The 14,593-nt window shown below is 48.6% G+C and overlaps 1 protein-coding gene across 4 annotated transcripts in view; it reads left to right on the forward strand.

Annotated features, from left to right (window-relative positions):
• LOC106566728 (nuclear receptor coactivator 3) overlaps positions 1–14,593 on the forward strand; it is a 110,876-nt gene that overhangs the window by 89,553 nt on the left and 6,730 nt on the right. For all 4 annotated transcript variants that reach the window (XM_082959918.1, XM_082959915.1, XM_014135048.3 and 1 more), the window contains 13 exons: positions 4,464–4,564; positions 4,672–4,846; positions 9,011–9,193; positions 9,316–9,402; positions 9,608–9,748; positions 10,003–10,150; positions 10,826–11,370; positions 11,507–12,591; positions 12,784–12,898; positions 13,032–13,205; positions 13,358–13,588; positions 13,762–13,867; positions 14,018–14,516. In XM_082959918.1, coding sequence (XP_082816044.1) covers positions 4,464–4,564; positions 4,672–4,846; positions 9,011–9,193; positions 9,316–9,402; positions 9,608–9,748; positions 10,003–10,150; positions 10,826–11,370; positions 11,507–12,591; positions 12,784–12,898; positions 13,032–13,205; positions 13,358–13,588; positions 13,762–13,867; positions 14,018–14,516 — 3,590 coding nt within the window. The remainder of the gene's footprint in view (positions 1–4,463; positions 4,565–4,671; positions 4,847–9,010; positions 9,194–9,315; positions 9,403–9,607; positions 9,749–10,002; positions 10,151–10,825; positions 11,371–11,506; positions 12,592–12,783; positions 12,899–13,031; positions 13,206–13,357; positions 13,589–13,761; positions 13,868–14,017; positions 14,517–14,593) is intronic.

A 14,593-nucleotide genomic window follows, 5' to 3' on the forward strand; every position in this document is an offset into this window, starting at 1 on the left:
CAATTACATTGAGCTGATTTCTGACGTGCTGTTCCTTCTTTTTCCGTAGTGTATTTCTGTATTTCTGTATCACCATAGTAAAGGTGTAGGCTCAGGTTTTCTGGGTCTCTATGTTTTTGTTTGGATAGGTTTCTAGATTTCTTTCTTTGGTTTTTGCATTCTTCGTCAAACCATTTGTCATTGTTGTTAATTTTCTTCGGTTTTCTGTTTGTCATTTTTAGATTTGATTGGGAAGCTAAGAGGTCAAATATACTGTTTAGATTTTCTATTGCCAAGTTTACACCTTCACTATTACAGTGAAATGTTTTGTCCAGGAAGTTGTCTAAAAGGGATTGAATTTGTGTTGCTTAATTGTTTTTTGGTAGGTTTCCACACTACATTCCTTTCATCTATAGTATTTCTTAATATTATTCCAGTTCCTTTGGCTTTGATGCCTCATGATTGAGTATTACTCTGTTCAAGTAGACTGTGATTTTGCTGTGATCTGATAAGGGTGTCAGTGGGTTGACTGAATGCTCTGAGAGACTCTGGGTTGAAGTCAGTGATAAAGTAGTCTACAGTACTACTGCCAAGAGATGAGTCCCCTCGAAGCCTACCATTGACTTTGTACATACCAGCGTACGACAGAGCTGCAGGAGTTGTGACCCGTTTTTGTTGGTTATGTTGTCATAGTTGTGCCTAGGGGGGCATATGGGGCAGGGATTGCTGTCACCTCCAGGTAGGTGTTTGTCCCCCTGTGTGCTGAGGGTGTCAGGTTCTTGTCCAGTTCTGACATTTAGGTCGCCACAGACTAGTACATGTCCCTGGGCCTGGAAATTATTGATTTCCCCCTCTAGGATCTCTACCTTCAGAGCAGGGCTGGCTGTTTTTCTTTCTGTTTGCTGTATCTGTCCCCCCTGGGACCTAATCAGATTGAAGGATTCCTGTAGCCCAGCTCCAGATAGCTTCTGCATTAATACTGCTGTTGCCTAGTGCCTGCCTGGATCTCTGCCAGCCAGCCAGTCCCTCTTAAATCTCACACTAAATATAAAGTATGAAGGCAGCAAGGCAAGCTGCTACCTAGTCCACACCATACACTACACTGCTCTGGTCTACGTCCAGCCCTGGTCTGGTCTCAGCCCCTTTGCTCCTCAGACAGAGAAGGCTGCATATGGATGTTGCTCCCCTTACCTGGTGCTTTGTGTGGAGGGAAGGTTCGAAAACGCTGACCCCTGGTGGTTGTTGGAGCTCTAATAAGTGGATTGTGATGTAGTTACACAGATCTGTGTCTAAAGAGTTTACTTTACGCCTTTCACAGCTCATCTCTTCATACTTGAAATGTTTTCTTATTTGCACACACACTTGCACAGGAGATTGTACAGGAGATGTGTGTTAGGAATTCAAGGTGTGTTAGGAATTCAAGATGGCGCCGAAGGGGAGCGCTGCCATCTTATTGGCTCTTAACCAACCATGCTATTTTGTTTGTTTTTGCACGTTGTTCGTAATTTGTTTTGTACATAATGTTGCTGCTACTGTCTCTTATGACCCGAAAAGAGCTTCTGAACATCAGAACTGAGATTACTCACCTCAAATTGGATGAGGAGTTATTCATCAATAAGTCGGTTGCGAGGGATATGCTACAGACACCCGATCAGGCCCAGATCCCTGTGATTCGCTGGAAAGGGAAACGTAAGTTCCGCGGAAAGAGATCAGGATGCCTTGTGAGGATCAGGCGACGAGTGGCTAATCTGCCCTTGCCTTCCGTTCTGCTAGCTAACGTTCCATCGCTGGAAAATAAATGGGACGTACTGAAAGCACATATATCCTACCAACGGGACATTAAAAACTGTAATATATTATGTTTCACGAGTCGTGGCTGAACGACGACATTAAGAACATACAGCAAGCGGGTTACACACTCTATCGGCAGGACAGAACAGCAGCCTCTGGTAAGACACGGGGCGGAGGCCTATGCATATTTGTAAACAATAGCTGGTGCATGATATCTAAGGAAGTCTCAAGGTTTTGCTCACCTGAGGTAGAGTATCTCATGATAAGCTGTAGACCACACTATCTACCTAGAGAGTTCATCTGTATTTTTCGTAGCTGTCTACATACCACCACAGACCGATGCTGGCACTAAAACCGCACTCAATGAGCTGTGTTCCGCCATAAGCAAACAGGAAAACGCTCATCCAGAGGCGGCACTCCTAGTGGCCAGGGACTTTAATGCAGGAAAACTTCAATCAGTTGTTAAATGTGCAACCAGAGGGAAAATAATTGTAGACCACCTTTACTCCACACACAGAGACGTGTTCAAATCTCTCCCTCGCCCTCCATTTGGCAAATCTGACCATAACTCTATCCTCCTGATTCCTGCTTACAAGTAAAAATTTAAGCAGGAAGCACCAGTGACTCGGTCTATAAAAAAAGTGGTCAGATGAAGCAGATTCTAAACTACAGGACTGTTTTGCTAGCACAGACTGGAATATGTTCCGGGATTCTTCCGATGGCATAGAGGAGTACAACACATCAGTCACTGGCTTTATCAATAAGTGTATCGACGACGTCATCCCCACAGTGACTGCACGTACATACCCCAACCAGAAGCCAAGGATTATAGGCAACATTCGCACTGAGCTAAAAGGTAGAGCTGCCGCTTTCAAGGAGCGGGACTCTAACCCGGAAGCTTATAAGAAATCCCGCTATGCCCTACAACAAACCATCAAACAGGCAAAGCGTTAATACTGGACTAAGATCGAATCGTACTACACCGGCTCCAATGCTCGTCAGATGTGGCAGGGCTTGCAAACTATTACAGACTACAAAGGGAAGCACAGCCGAGAGCTGCCCAGTGACACGAACCTACCAGACGAGCTAAATAACTTCTAATCTCGCTTCGAGGCAAGTAACAATGAAACATGCATGAGAGCATCAGCTGTTCTGGACGACAATGTGATCACGCTCTCCGCAGCCGATGTGAGTAAGACCTTTATACAAGTCAACATTCACAAGGCCGCAGGGCCAGATGGATTACCAGGACGTGTACTCCGAGCATGCGCTGACCAACTGGCAAGTGTCTTCACTGACATTTTCAACCGCTCCCTGTCTGAGACTGTGATACCAACATGTTTCAAGCAGACCACCATAGTCCCTGTGCCCAATAACACTAAGGTAACCTGCCTAAATGACTACCCACGTCTGTAGCCATGAAATGCTTTGAAAGGCTGGTCATGGCTCACATCAACACCATTATCCCAGAAACCCTAGACCCACTTCAATTTGCATACCGCCCCAACAGATCCACAGATGATGCAGTCTCTTGTGCACTCCACACTGCCCTTTCCCACCTGGACAAAAGGAACACGTGAGAATGCTATTCATTGTCTACAGCTCAGCGTTCAACACCATTGTGCTCTCAAACCTCATCACTAAGCTAAGGATCCTGCGACTAAACACCTCCCTCTGCAACTGGATCCTGGACTTCCTGACGGCTGCCCCCAGGTGGTAAGGGTAGGTAACAACACATCCACCTCGCTGATCCTCAACACGGGGGCCCCTCGGGTGCGTGCTCAATACCCTCCTGTACTCTCTGTTTACTCATGACAGGCACGACTCCAACACCATCATTGAGTTTGCTGATGACACAACAGTGGTAGGCCTGATCACTGACAATGATGAGACAGCCTATAGGGAGGAGGTCAGAGACCTGACTGTGTGGTGCCAGGACAACAACCTCTCCCTCAATGTGATCAAGACAAAGGAGATGATTGTGGACTACAGGAAAAGGAGGACGGAGCACGGCCCCATTCTCATCGACGGGGTTGTAGTGGAGCAGGTTGAGAGCTTCAAATTCCTTGGTGTCCACATCACCAACAAACTAACATGGTCCAAGCACACCAAGACAGTCGTGAAGAGGGCACGACAAAACTATTCCCCCTCAGGAGACTGAAAAGATTTTGCATGGGTCCTCAGATCCTCAAAATGTTTTACAGTTGCACCATTGAGAGCATCCTAACCGGTTGCATCACTACCTGATATGGCAACTGCTCGGCCTCCGACCGCAAGGCACTACAGAGGTTAGTGTGTACGGCCCAGTACATCACCAGGGCCCAGCTTCCTGCCATCCAGGACTTCTATACCAGGCGGTGTCAGAGGAAGGCCCTAAAAATTGTCAAAGACTCCAGCCACCCTAGTCATAGAATGTTCTTTCAGCTTCCGCACGTCAAGCGGTATTAGAACTCTACCTACATGTACGTAATTACCTCAATTACCTCGACACCGGTGCCCCCGCACATTGACACATTGACTCTGTACCGGTACCCCCTGTATATAGCCCCGCTATTATTATTATTCACTGTAAGGTCTACCTGTTATATTCGGCCCATGTGACAAATTTGAATAATAATAATTTGATTTGATTTGTTACTGTGTACTTGATTGTAGAGTCAGGCATATCTGACTGTACTGTCTCCTCCGTTCAGGCAAAGCATCCTCCAATGATGACGATGTACAGAAGTCGGACGTGTCCTCCACGGGACAGGGGGTCATAGACAAAGACCACCTCGGGCCGCTCCTGCTTCAGGTGAGATCAAAGGTCACTACTCTCCTCTTTGATTGGCTGGCTGTGCTGACTCTGGCCTCTTATTGGCCTTTGTACTGACTGTTCATGTGTTTTCCCTCTTTCCTCAGGCCCTGGATGGCTTCCTGTTTGTGGTGAACCGGGAGGGCAGCATCGTGTTTGTGTCTGACAACGTGACACAGTACCTGCAGTACAAACAGGAGGAGCTCATCAACACTTCCGTCTACAACATCCTCCATGAGGACGACAGGGAGGAGTTCCACAAGAACCTGCCCAAGACCAATGGTACCACACACACATACACACACACACACACTGTGACCCACCTGCTCACACACAGAGAGCTAGTGCTAAGCAGACAGAGCGTGGCAGAGCTGTCAGTCACACTCAGTGGTCCAGACAGTGTAAAACAAGCCTGTGCTCTATTCAGATCTCATGGCAGCCATCTGGAAACTACTCACTACTGAATAATGCACCGCTGCACTTCCCCAGCTTTCATTCTCTGTGTGTGTGTGTCTATTTATAAAGCTGATTAATTATGGATACGGTGCTCAGCTGAACCTGCTCCCCGATTTTACTCCCCAGCAGTGTCAGTGGCACCAAAGTGTCATCTCTCTCTCTGTGTTTTGTACTTTGTCTTTTTCACCTATTCTCTTGCCTATTTTTATACTTAACTTAGTGTTGAATAATGTGGTTGGTAGGACTAGTTTCTTTCTTTTGCTTTCCCTTTCTCTATATTTCTTTTGTATTCTCTCTCCTCCCCACACCTCTCCCCCATCATTATCTCTGACCCCATGAATGAAATACGCTCTCTCTGCACATTGCTGTGAGATGACCACTGACCACGCCAACTGGGGCTTCACACACACACACACACACACACACACACACACACACACACACACACACACACACACACACACACACACACACACATAACACACATTTTCTCTCACTTACACAATCCCCTGTGTGTGTATAGGGGGTGGGATGTTTATGTTTCTTGTGTGTGTTTTCTCCCTGAATTGACCCCTCTGTCCAGCCTAAGTGCTGGTTAATTGTGTCTGAGGGGAAATGCCAGGCCTCACGGCCAGGCGGTGTTGTTGTCTCTTTCAGGCTGGAGAAAAGATCCTAACGGTCTAAGACCTTGTTAAATCATCTCTCAGTATCAGTTAGAAACCCCCATGCCCTAGGGCCCCTTCTCTGTACAGACACATGTTCCCTCCCTTCACCTGCCCTGTCAGAAACAGACAGTCTGGAGGCCTTGGTCCCTGATAAGGCATCAGACAGACTGGAGGCCTTGGTCCCTGATAAGGCATCAGACAGACTGGAGGCCTTGGTCCCTGATAAGGCATCAGACAGACTGGAGGCCTTGGTCCCTGATAAGGCATCAGACAGACTGGAGGCCTTGGTCCCTGATAAGGCTTCAGACAGACTGGAGGCCTTGGTCCCTGATAAGGCTTCAGACAGACTGGAGGCCTTGGTCCCTGATAAGGCTTCAGACAGACTGGAGGCCTTGGTCCCTGATAAGGCAGACTGAAGGCCTTGGTCCCTGATAAGGCATCAGACAGACTGGAGGCCTTGGTCCCTGATAAGGCTTCAGACAGATTGGAGGCCTTGGTCCCTGATAAGGCAGACTGAAGGCCTTGGTCCCTGATAAGGCATCAGACAGACTGGGGACCTTGGTCCCTGATAAGGCATCAGACAATCCTTGGGGGAGACTGGGGCCCTGTTCCAAACCTTCCTCCCTCATGTCTTAATCATTGATCTCACATGACTGAATAGGAGAGAGGCCATGTAATGGAACCTGTGCTATTTGAACACATTTTTAATTGTGTTTGTGTCAGACAAGAGAGCATGTAGGATGGATGCTAAAAGTATTTTCACAGGGCCTACAGTAGGATCTCTGTCTTTGAAGTTTAGTTGAGCACCCCTCCCCCACCCCATCCCCTTTCTTGTGAAGGTGACCCTCTGGGTGGCTGTGCTCTGATGAGGAGTCAGGGCCCAAATCAGGATAGATGGCTGGGTGTACCTGCCTACCTGGCTGCTCTGCTCCCCCCCCTGCCCTCGGCAGCTGCACAGGGCTGGAGGGATATTGGAAATCGACACTTCAGCTACATTAATCCCATGGTCCATTTAGCCAGGAATCAGAATGAGAGGGGATACTTCTGCTTTTAGATTTAAGGAGGAAAGTAGTAATACTCTAGCAAGCAGGGCTGATTCAACTGTCACGTGTGTTGTGTGTCCCGATATTTGAACGATTTAGAAGATTACACATTCTTTCTTGAATTCATCTCATATCATGTTTGTCTCTGGTTGTGCCGTGTGTCCTTGTTGTATTATCCAACTGCAAGTCGCTCCGGATAAGCGTGTTAGCTCAATTATATAATGTTATGTGTGACACTGACTAAATATGTTTGTGAGTATAGTGAGACACAGAGTTTGTCAGTATACTGTAAGTACTGTAGGTCTGGGGCTCTCTATCAGTGTCCCATCCCTATAACCTTATGTACTGATGCCTCTCTTTAATGAGGAATGAGATTGTTTTTCTTGAGTGTTTTGGTAATTTTGTATATTTTGTATAGAGTGCCTTCAGAAAATATTAACCTTATATTTGCCTTATTAATATGAAATTGATTATATTGCAAAATAATTTTTGGTCACTGCCCTACACACAATACCCCATAATGTCAAAGTGGAATTATGTTTTTCAACATTTTTCTAAGTTAGTAAAAGATTTTAAGGTGAAATGTGTTAAGTCAATAAGTATTCAACCCGTTTTGGAAAGGCTAAATAAGTTCAGGGGTAAAACTTTGCATAACAAGTCACATAATAAGTTGCATGGACTCATTCTGTGTGCAATAATAGTGTTTAACATCTCTGTACCCCACACATACAATTATCTGTAAGGTCCCTCAGTCGAGCAGTGAATTTCAAACACAGATTCAACGACTAAGACCATAGAGGTTTTCCAATGCCTCGCAAAGGGCACCTATTGGTAGATTGGATTTTATTTTATTTTAAATTAACATTGAATATCCCTTTGAGCATGGTGAATTTATTAATGACACCTTGGATGGTGTATCAATACACCCAGACACTACAAAGATACAGGTGTCCTTCCTAACTCAGTTGCCAGAGAGGAAAGAAACCACTCAGGGATTTCACCATAAGGCCAATCAATCAATCAATCAATCAAATGTATTTATAAAGCCCTTTTTACATCAGCCAATGACACAAAGTGCTATACAGAAACCCAGCCTAAAATCCCAAACAGCAAGCAATGCAGATGTAGAAGCACCATGGCTAGGAAAAACTCCCTAGAAAGACGGGAACCTAGGAAGAAACCTAGAGAGGAACCAGGCTCTGAGGGGTGGCCAGTCCTCTTCTGACTGTGCCGGGTTGAGATTATAACAGTACATGGCTAAGATGTTCAAACGTTCATAGATGACGATCGGGGTCAAATAATAATAATAATAATAATCACAGTGTTTGCAGAGGGTGCAACAGGTCAGCACTGGTGACTTTGGTGACTAATGGTGACTTTAAAACAGTTAGAGTTTAATGGCTGTGATAGGAGAAAACGGAGGATGGATCAACATTGTAGTACTAACCTAATTGACAGAGTGAAAAGAAGGAAGCCTGTACAGAATACAAATATTCCAAAACATGCATCCTGTTTGCAACAAGGCACTAAAGTAATACTGAAAAAAATGTGGCAAAGCAATTAATGTTTTGTCCTGAATATAAGGTATTATGTTTGGGGCAAATCCAATGCAACACATTACTGAGTACCACTCTCCATATTTTCAAGCATAGTGGTGGCTGCATCATGTTATGGTTATGCTTGTAATCGTTAAGGACTGGGGAGTTCTTCAGGATAAAAAAGAAATGGAATGGCGTTAAGCACAGGCAAAATCCTAGACGAAAACCTTGTTCAGTCTGTTTTCCACCACACACTGGGAGATTAATTTACCTTTCAGCAGGACAATAACCTAAAACACAAGGCCAAATCGACACTGGACTTACCCAGAAAGACGCACAACTGTAATCGCTGCCAAAGGTGCTTCTACAAAGTATTGACTCAGGGGTATGAATCCTTATGTAAATTAAACATTTGCAAACATTTCTAAAAACATGTTTTCACTTTATCATTATGGAAAGGGAAAGGGGGATACCTAGTCAGTTGTATGGGGTATTGTGTGTAGATGGGTGAGAAAAAAATATATTTAATCCATTTAGAATTCTGGCTGTAACACAGCAAAATGTGGAATAAGTCAAGGGGTGGGAATACTTTCTGAAGGCACTGTGTTTGTATTCTATTGTATTTTGTAAATTGTGTGCCTGCAGGGCTCCCTTGTAAAAGAGACATTGGTCTCAATGGGACTCCTTGTTAAAATATTTGTATGTACTACATGTATATTGATGTGTGTGTCTCGTCCTCCACAGTTAATGGGGTGTCCTGGGGTGGGGAGGCACCACGTCAGAAGAGCCACACCTTCACCTGTCGCATGCTGGTCAAGTTTGGCCACACCCACGGACCTGTGGAGGAGGGACCAGGAGGACCGCGCTACGAGACCATGCAATGCTTCGCCTTGACCCAGCCCAAGGCCATGATCGAAGAGGGGGAAGGTACGGACACACACACACAAACACACGACACACACAATCTCATACACACACCTGACACACACACACAAACCCAAACTTAATGTATGTGCATGTGAAGCTAAACTATTTCCCTTCTTCCTTAGATCTGCAGTCGTGTATGATCTGTGTGGCCCGTCGTGTGACTGCTGTAGAGAGAACAGAGAGCTTCAACACCCGGCACGAGCTCTCAGGTGAGACTGACCGGAACACAATTGATGTTTTTGACTTGTGTTGCAAACCTGGGTGCAGAGTTTGATTTAATGAGGCCTTGTGTGTACAAAAATTGTACAATATCCTTAAATAGGTATATACATTTACAAAAAACGTGTACAATATCTTTCAATAGGTATATACTATCTATGCTCCACAATCTCCAGCTCCTCTTCTTCCCTCCAGGTAAGCTGATCCAGATAGACCAGAACTCGCTGCGTGCGTCAATGCGTCCTGGCTGGGAGGACCTGCTGAGGCGCTGTATCCAGATGTTCCTACAGCACAGTGACGGACAGCCCTGGTCCCACAAACGCCATTATCACGAGGGTACGCCCACACACACACCTGTACCAATACACACACCTGTTACACGCAGTCGCACATGCATATGGTACCTGTCCCAAAACACGCAAACCTGTCCCAAAACACACATACCTGTCGAAAAACTCTCATGAATGGCATCACTGAGAGACATTTCTGTCATGATACCACCAACCCTATACCTCATCTTTGATATATATTCCACTTCCATATCTTGATATGAACCCATTGTATTTGCCCCCTTGTTCTTGGCCCAACAGCCTTCCTACAGGGTCACGCTGAGACCCCCCTGTACCGTTTTTCTCTCTCGGATGGCACCCCTGTCACGGCGCAGACCAAGAGCAAGCTGTACCGCCACCCCATGAGCAACGAGGCCCAGGGCTTCATATCCACCCACCTGCTACAGAGGTACACACACACACACACACACACACACACACACACACACACACACACACACACACACACACACACACACACACACACACACACACACACACACACACACACACACACACACACACACACACACACACCTTCTGAGGTAGAAAACAAGTTATACACATTCTTGCTACCTTTGCAAGACACAGAGTACACACAAACACACACACACACACAGCTGAGGTAACTGCTGCCTGCTGATATCCACAACATCCTCCCTATGCTTGGCAGATATCTCTGAAGGCTTGTATGGATGCTTCACACAGTGGAGAATGCCTACAGGCCACCTGGTGCTTTGTTCCATTCTCAGTAAAAGGAATAGATACAATTATTGTGCTTGACAAGTCTCAAAAAACACTTGGAAGAAGTAAGGATTACAAGGTTGTGTAGTGAATTGAAGAGCACCTCGTTCTCATTGTGAATAGATAGTCTTTTCCCATTAACATATTTTTTTATTCTTTAAATTACTTTCTTCCGTGTGTATGTACTTCAGTTCCATCTTCTGACTATTCAAGATACTCTTCTGGTAGACTGGATCTGAGTGTTTACAAGAGTAGAGCGCCAAGGATGGCATGATAACCTCACTTCTCACATGCTCTTTTCTCCTCCTGCTCCTTCTCGCCTCCTCGTCCTCTCTTCCAGGGAGCAGCATGGCTATCGCTCTGCCCAGGGCGGGGGCATGATGCCAGGGCCTATGAGGCAGCAGGGCATGGGGGGCCCCAACGTCCAGATGAACATGCCCCCTGGTGGAGGGATGGGGGGTATGAACCGGGGCTACGGGCCCATGAACGAACAGAGCCACATGGGACAGATGGGAGGGGGTTCAATGTACGGAGGGAATGGAGGTGGTGGTGGCGGCAGGGGAGGCATGGGCAACAGAATGATGCAAATGAATCAGATGAATCAGTTGAACCAGATGGGCCAGATGAACCAAATGAATCAGATGGGTCATCAGATGAACCACACAGGTCCAGGGAACCACTCTGGCATGCAGCAACATCAGCACCCCCAGCAGCAGCATCAGCACCCCCAGCAGCCCCCCTTCCAGAGCAGTGGGGGGTACGGACTGGGGGGTATGAACAGCCCCTTGGGGAGTCCCCGGATGATTGGCCCCCAGCAGGGGCTCCTGATGTCCCCCCGAAACCGAGGCAGCCCCAAGATGGGTGCCAGTCAGTACTCACCTGGAGGTACGTCAATCAGGGGGGTACACTATACCTTTGCATAGTTTTGCTGTGCTTCATAAAACACAAGATGATCAATCTTGTTTTTGGTTTGTAGAAGTTATAGTACCGTTTCTAACAGTGTGTTTTGTTTCTGTCCCAGACATGCACTCCCCCATGGGCCCTCATGGAGGAGGAGGAGGTAGCACCTCTTTCTCCAGCAGCTCCCTCAACGCCCTTCAGGCCATCAGCGAGGGGGTCGGGAGCTCCCTCCCCTCCACCCTCACCTCCCCCTCCCCAGCCAACAAACCAGACAGCTCCCCCAGCGTCCACTCCTCCTCTCAGTCCACCCAGCCCAGTCATCCCGCCAAATCCGGCCCGGATGACTCCAAAAGCCCAACAGGAGGCCTGGGTCCTGCGCCCAGCGTGCACCCCCTCCACCAACACCATCACCACCACCCACACCCCCAGTCCGAGAGCTCCGGAGACAGGTTGGACAGCCAGGCCCCGGCAGGCAGCAAGGAGCCCAGAGAGGGGGCCATCGAGGCTGGGGTGAGCTCAGAACCCACCCGGAGAGTCCCAGACGGTAAGGGCCATAAGAAGCTGCTGCAGCTGCTGACCTCCCCCACTGAGGAGCTGGGGTTAGGGGGAACTGGCTCCGCCTTGCCCTCTATACCTCCCCCACCAGGCAGCAGCAACACCCCAGCAGGGTCCGACACTAAGGACCCCACAGGAGGCATTTCCAGCCCTTCCTCTTCTGGAGTCTCCTCCTCTTCCTCAGCCTCCACCAATCAGGGCCAGGCGTCGGGCACGGCTCTGGCCAATGCTCTGGCCTCTGCCCACTACACGGCGTCGCTGCAGGAGAAGCACAAGATCCTCCACAAGCTGCTGCAGAACAGCAACACACCCGACGAGGTGGCCAAGATCACGGCCGAGGCCACTGGGAAGGTGACTCTGGGAGGCCAGGAAGTCTCAGGGGAGGTGGGGGCTGGAGGAGCAGGAGGAGTAACAGAGCCCAAGCAAGAGCAGCACAGCCCCAAGAAGGAGAAGACCCACGCGCTCCTCCACTACCTCCTCAACAAGGATGATACTAAAGAGCCGGTGGATGTGAAGCCCAAGCCTGAGGAGCTGGAAGGAAAGGGACCCCCAGGAGCCACTGCCGGCCCCCCACCCAGAGGTCCTGGCACTGGACCCGGCCCAACGGCTGAACACCCAGAGAGCAAGATCAAGTCAGAGCCGCCTGATGAGGTAACCACACAGTGTGGTGGTCAGATCATTACATTACTGGTAGATTATTACAATTACATGAGTATAACTACTGATAAACACGTTGCCCATTGGCCTTCACTGTGAACATTTTCATTACTATGAAGTGCTTAACCTCTGTAGGTTGTGTGATACTGTGTTGTTGCTGATACATGTGTATCTATCTCTTCCCAGTTGGACAACCTGGAGTCCATCCTGGGAGGTTTGAGGGGTTCTGGCTCTGAGTTCTACCCCGAGCAGGGAGGAGGAGGGAACAAGGCCCAGGGTTGCCTCGACGAGAACCTGCAAGGTAGGACTGTTCACATTGAGCGTGTTGATGAAAAACGTTTTAGACCTAGCCGTAAAAGTAACCTCAGAGAATCTGGACACCAGTCTAACATGTACCTGTTCTATCTGCTGTGTCCCTCTGGGTGTGTGTTCAGGGAGTTCGGGGATTGCCCCTGGCCCACGAGGGCCCTTCCAGAGGGCCATGTCAGCAGACACCAAGCCTGGAGTGGCGGGGAGGCGCCCCATGCTCATCAAACAAGAGAACATGATGGGCAGCCCAGAAGGATACCCAGGGAACATGGGTGTTTGTCCACGAGGCGTTGGAACAAGTAACTTATTTAGTTATTTCACTCTCTTTTATGCTCTGAAATTTGTCTTTCCTCTGTCTTGCTCTTTCCCCTACTATCTAAGTCTGGGTTTCAGTCTGTGTCATTGCTGCTTTGAAAAAAGAGCTCATCTGTGTGTGTTTTGTGTCCCCCAGGGACGATGAACAGGGGCATGGGGGTTCCCCAGCGCTCTCCCATGGGGGGGTCAGGGGATTGGGGGATGCCCCGCTCCTGCGCCAGCCCCGTGGGCTCAGCCGGTCACCCCTCCATGAGCCGTCCTGGCATGGACTACAACTCCAAAGGCATGATGGGAGGGCCCATGGTGGGAAGGTCCAACAGTGTTCCTGGCACCAGATCCATGCTGCAGCAACAGCTAATGGACATGGGTACGTGTCTGTGTGTGTGGGTGTGTGTTAGTCCATAGAATGAAGATGGCTGTGATCTCTGGGATGTCTTGCTTGTGTCTGTCTGTATGCACGTGTCTATATGTGTATGTAATCTGTAGTAATTGAGAGATAGAATATCTGGTTAATATTTGTTGTGTGTTGTGTGTGTGCAGGAGGTTCTGGTGAGATGGGGATGAGTCCGTTCAGTCAGCAGGGCCAGCCCAACCAGTCTCCGTCCTGGTCTGACAGTGTGATGGGTATTGAGGGAAACCACAGCAGGTAAACTAACCCTCTTGCCCTCCATTACAATGCACTGACCCCTGCTCTTATATCTAAATAATAGTTTTAATAATATATGATTTATACCAGGACAATTGGCAGCCAATGCCATTATGTCATACAATTAACGGTTCTCTGTGTGTGTTTCAGGCGTCAGTTTGGGAACACCCTGGATGAGCTCCTGGCTCCACCCACCACCAGCGAGGGCCAGAGTGACGAGCGGGCGCTGCTGGACCAGCTGGACTCTCTGCTCAACAACACGGACGGCATCGCACTGGAGGAGATTGACCGGGCCCTGGGCATCCCCGACTTGGTCAGCCAGGGCCAGGGGCCAGAGCAGCATGGTGAGCCCTTCCCCGGCCAGGATCCTTCCATAGTGCTGGAGCAGAAGCCTCTGTACGGTCAGGGCTACCCCGGACCCCCCTCAATGGCCATGCAGTCAGCCTACGGGGGGAGCCCTATGCAGGGCCAGCCCCAACAGGGGGGCTTTGGCCCCATGCTCTCCCAGATGGGCCCAGGGGGCAGCTTCCCAGGGATGGGAGGCATGGGGGGTATGGGTCACCCCCGTGCTAACATGATGAGACCCAGGATGATGAGCGCCACCAAACCCATGAGGCTCCAGCTGGCGCAGAGACTACAGGGCCAACAGGTAGGAGACACACACACAGACAGACTGATAAACTCACACAGGACTTTATACTGACAGCTTATTCTTTCCTCCCTCCC

This window comes from Salmo salar, chromosome 13 (genome assembly GCF_965601325.2).
Source record: "Salmo salar chromosome 13, fSalSal1, whole genome shotgun sequence".
Lineage (NCBI taxonomy): Eukaryota > Metazoa > Chordata > Actinopteri > Salmoniformes > Salmonidae > Salmo > Salmo salar.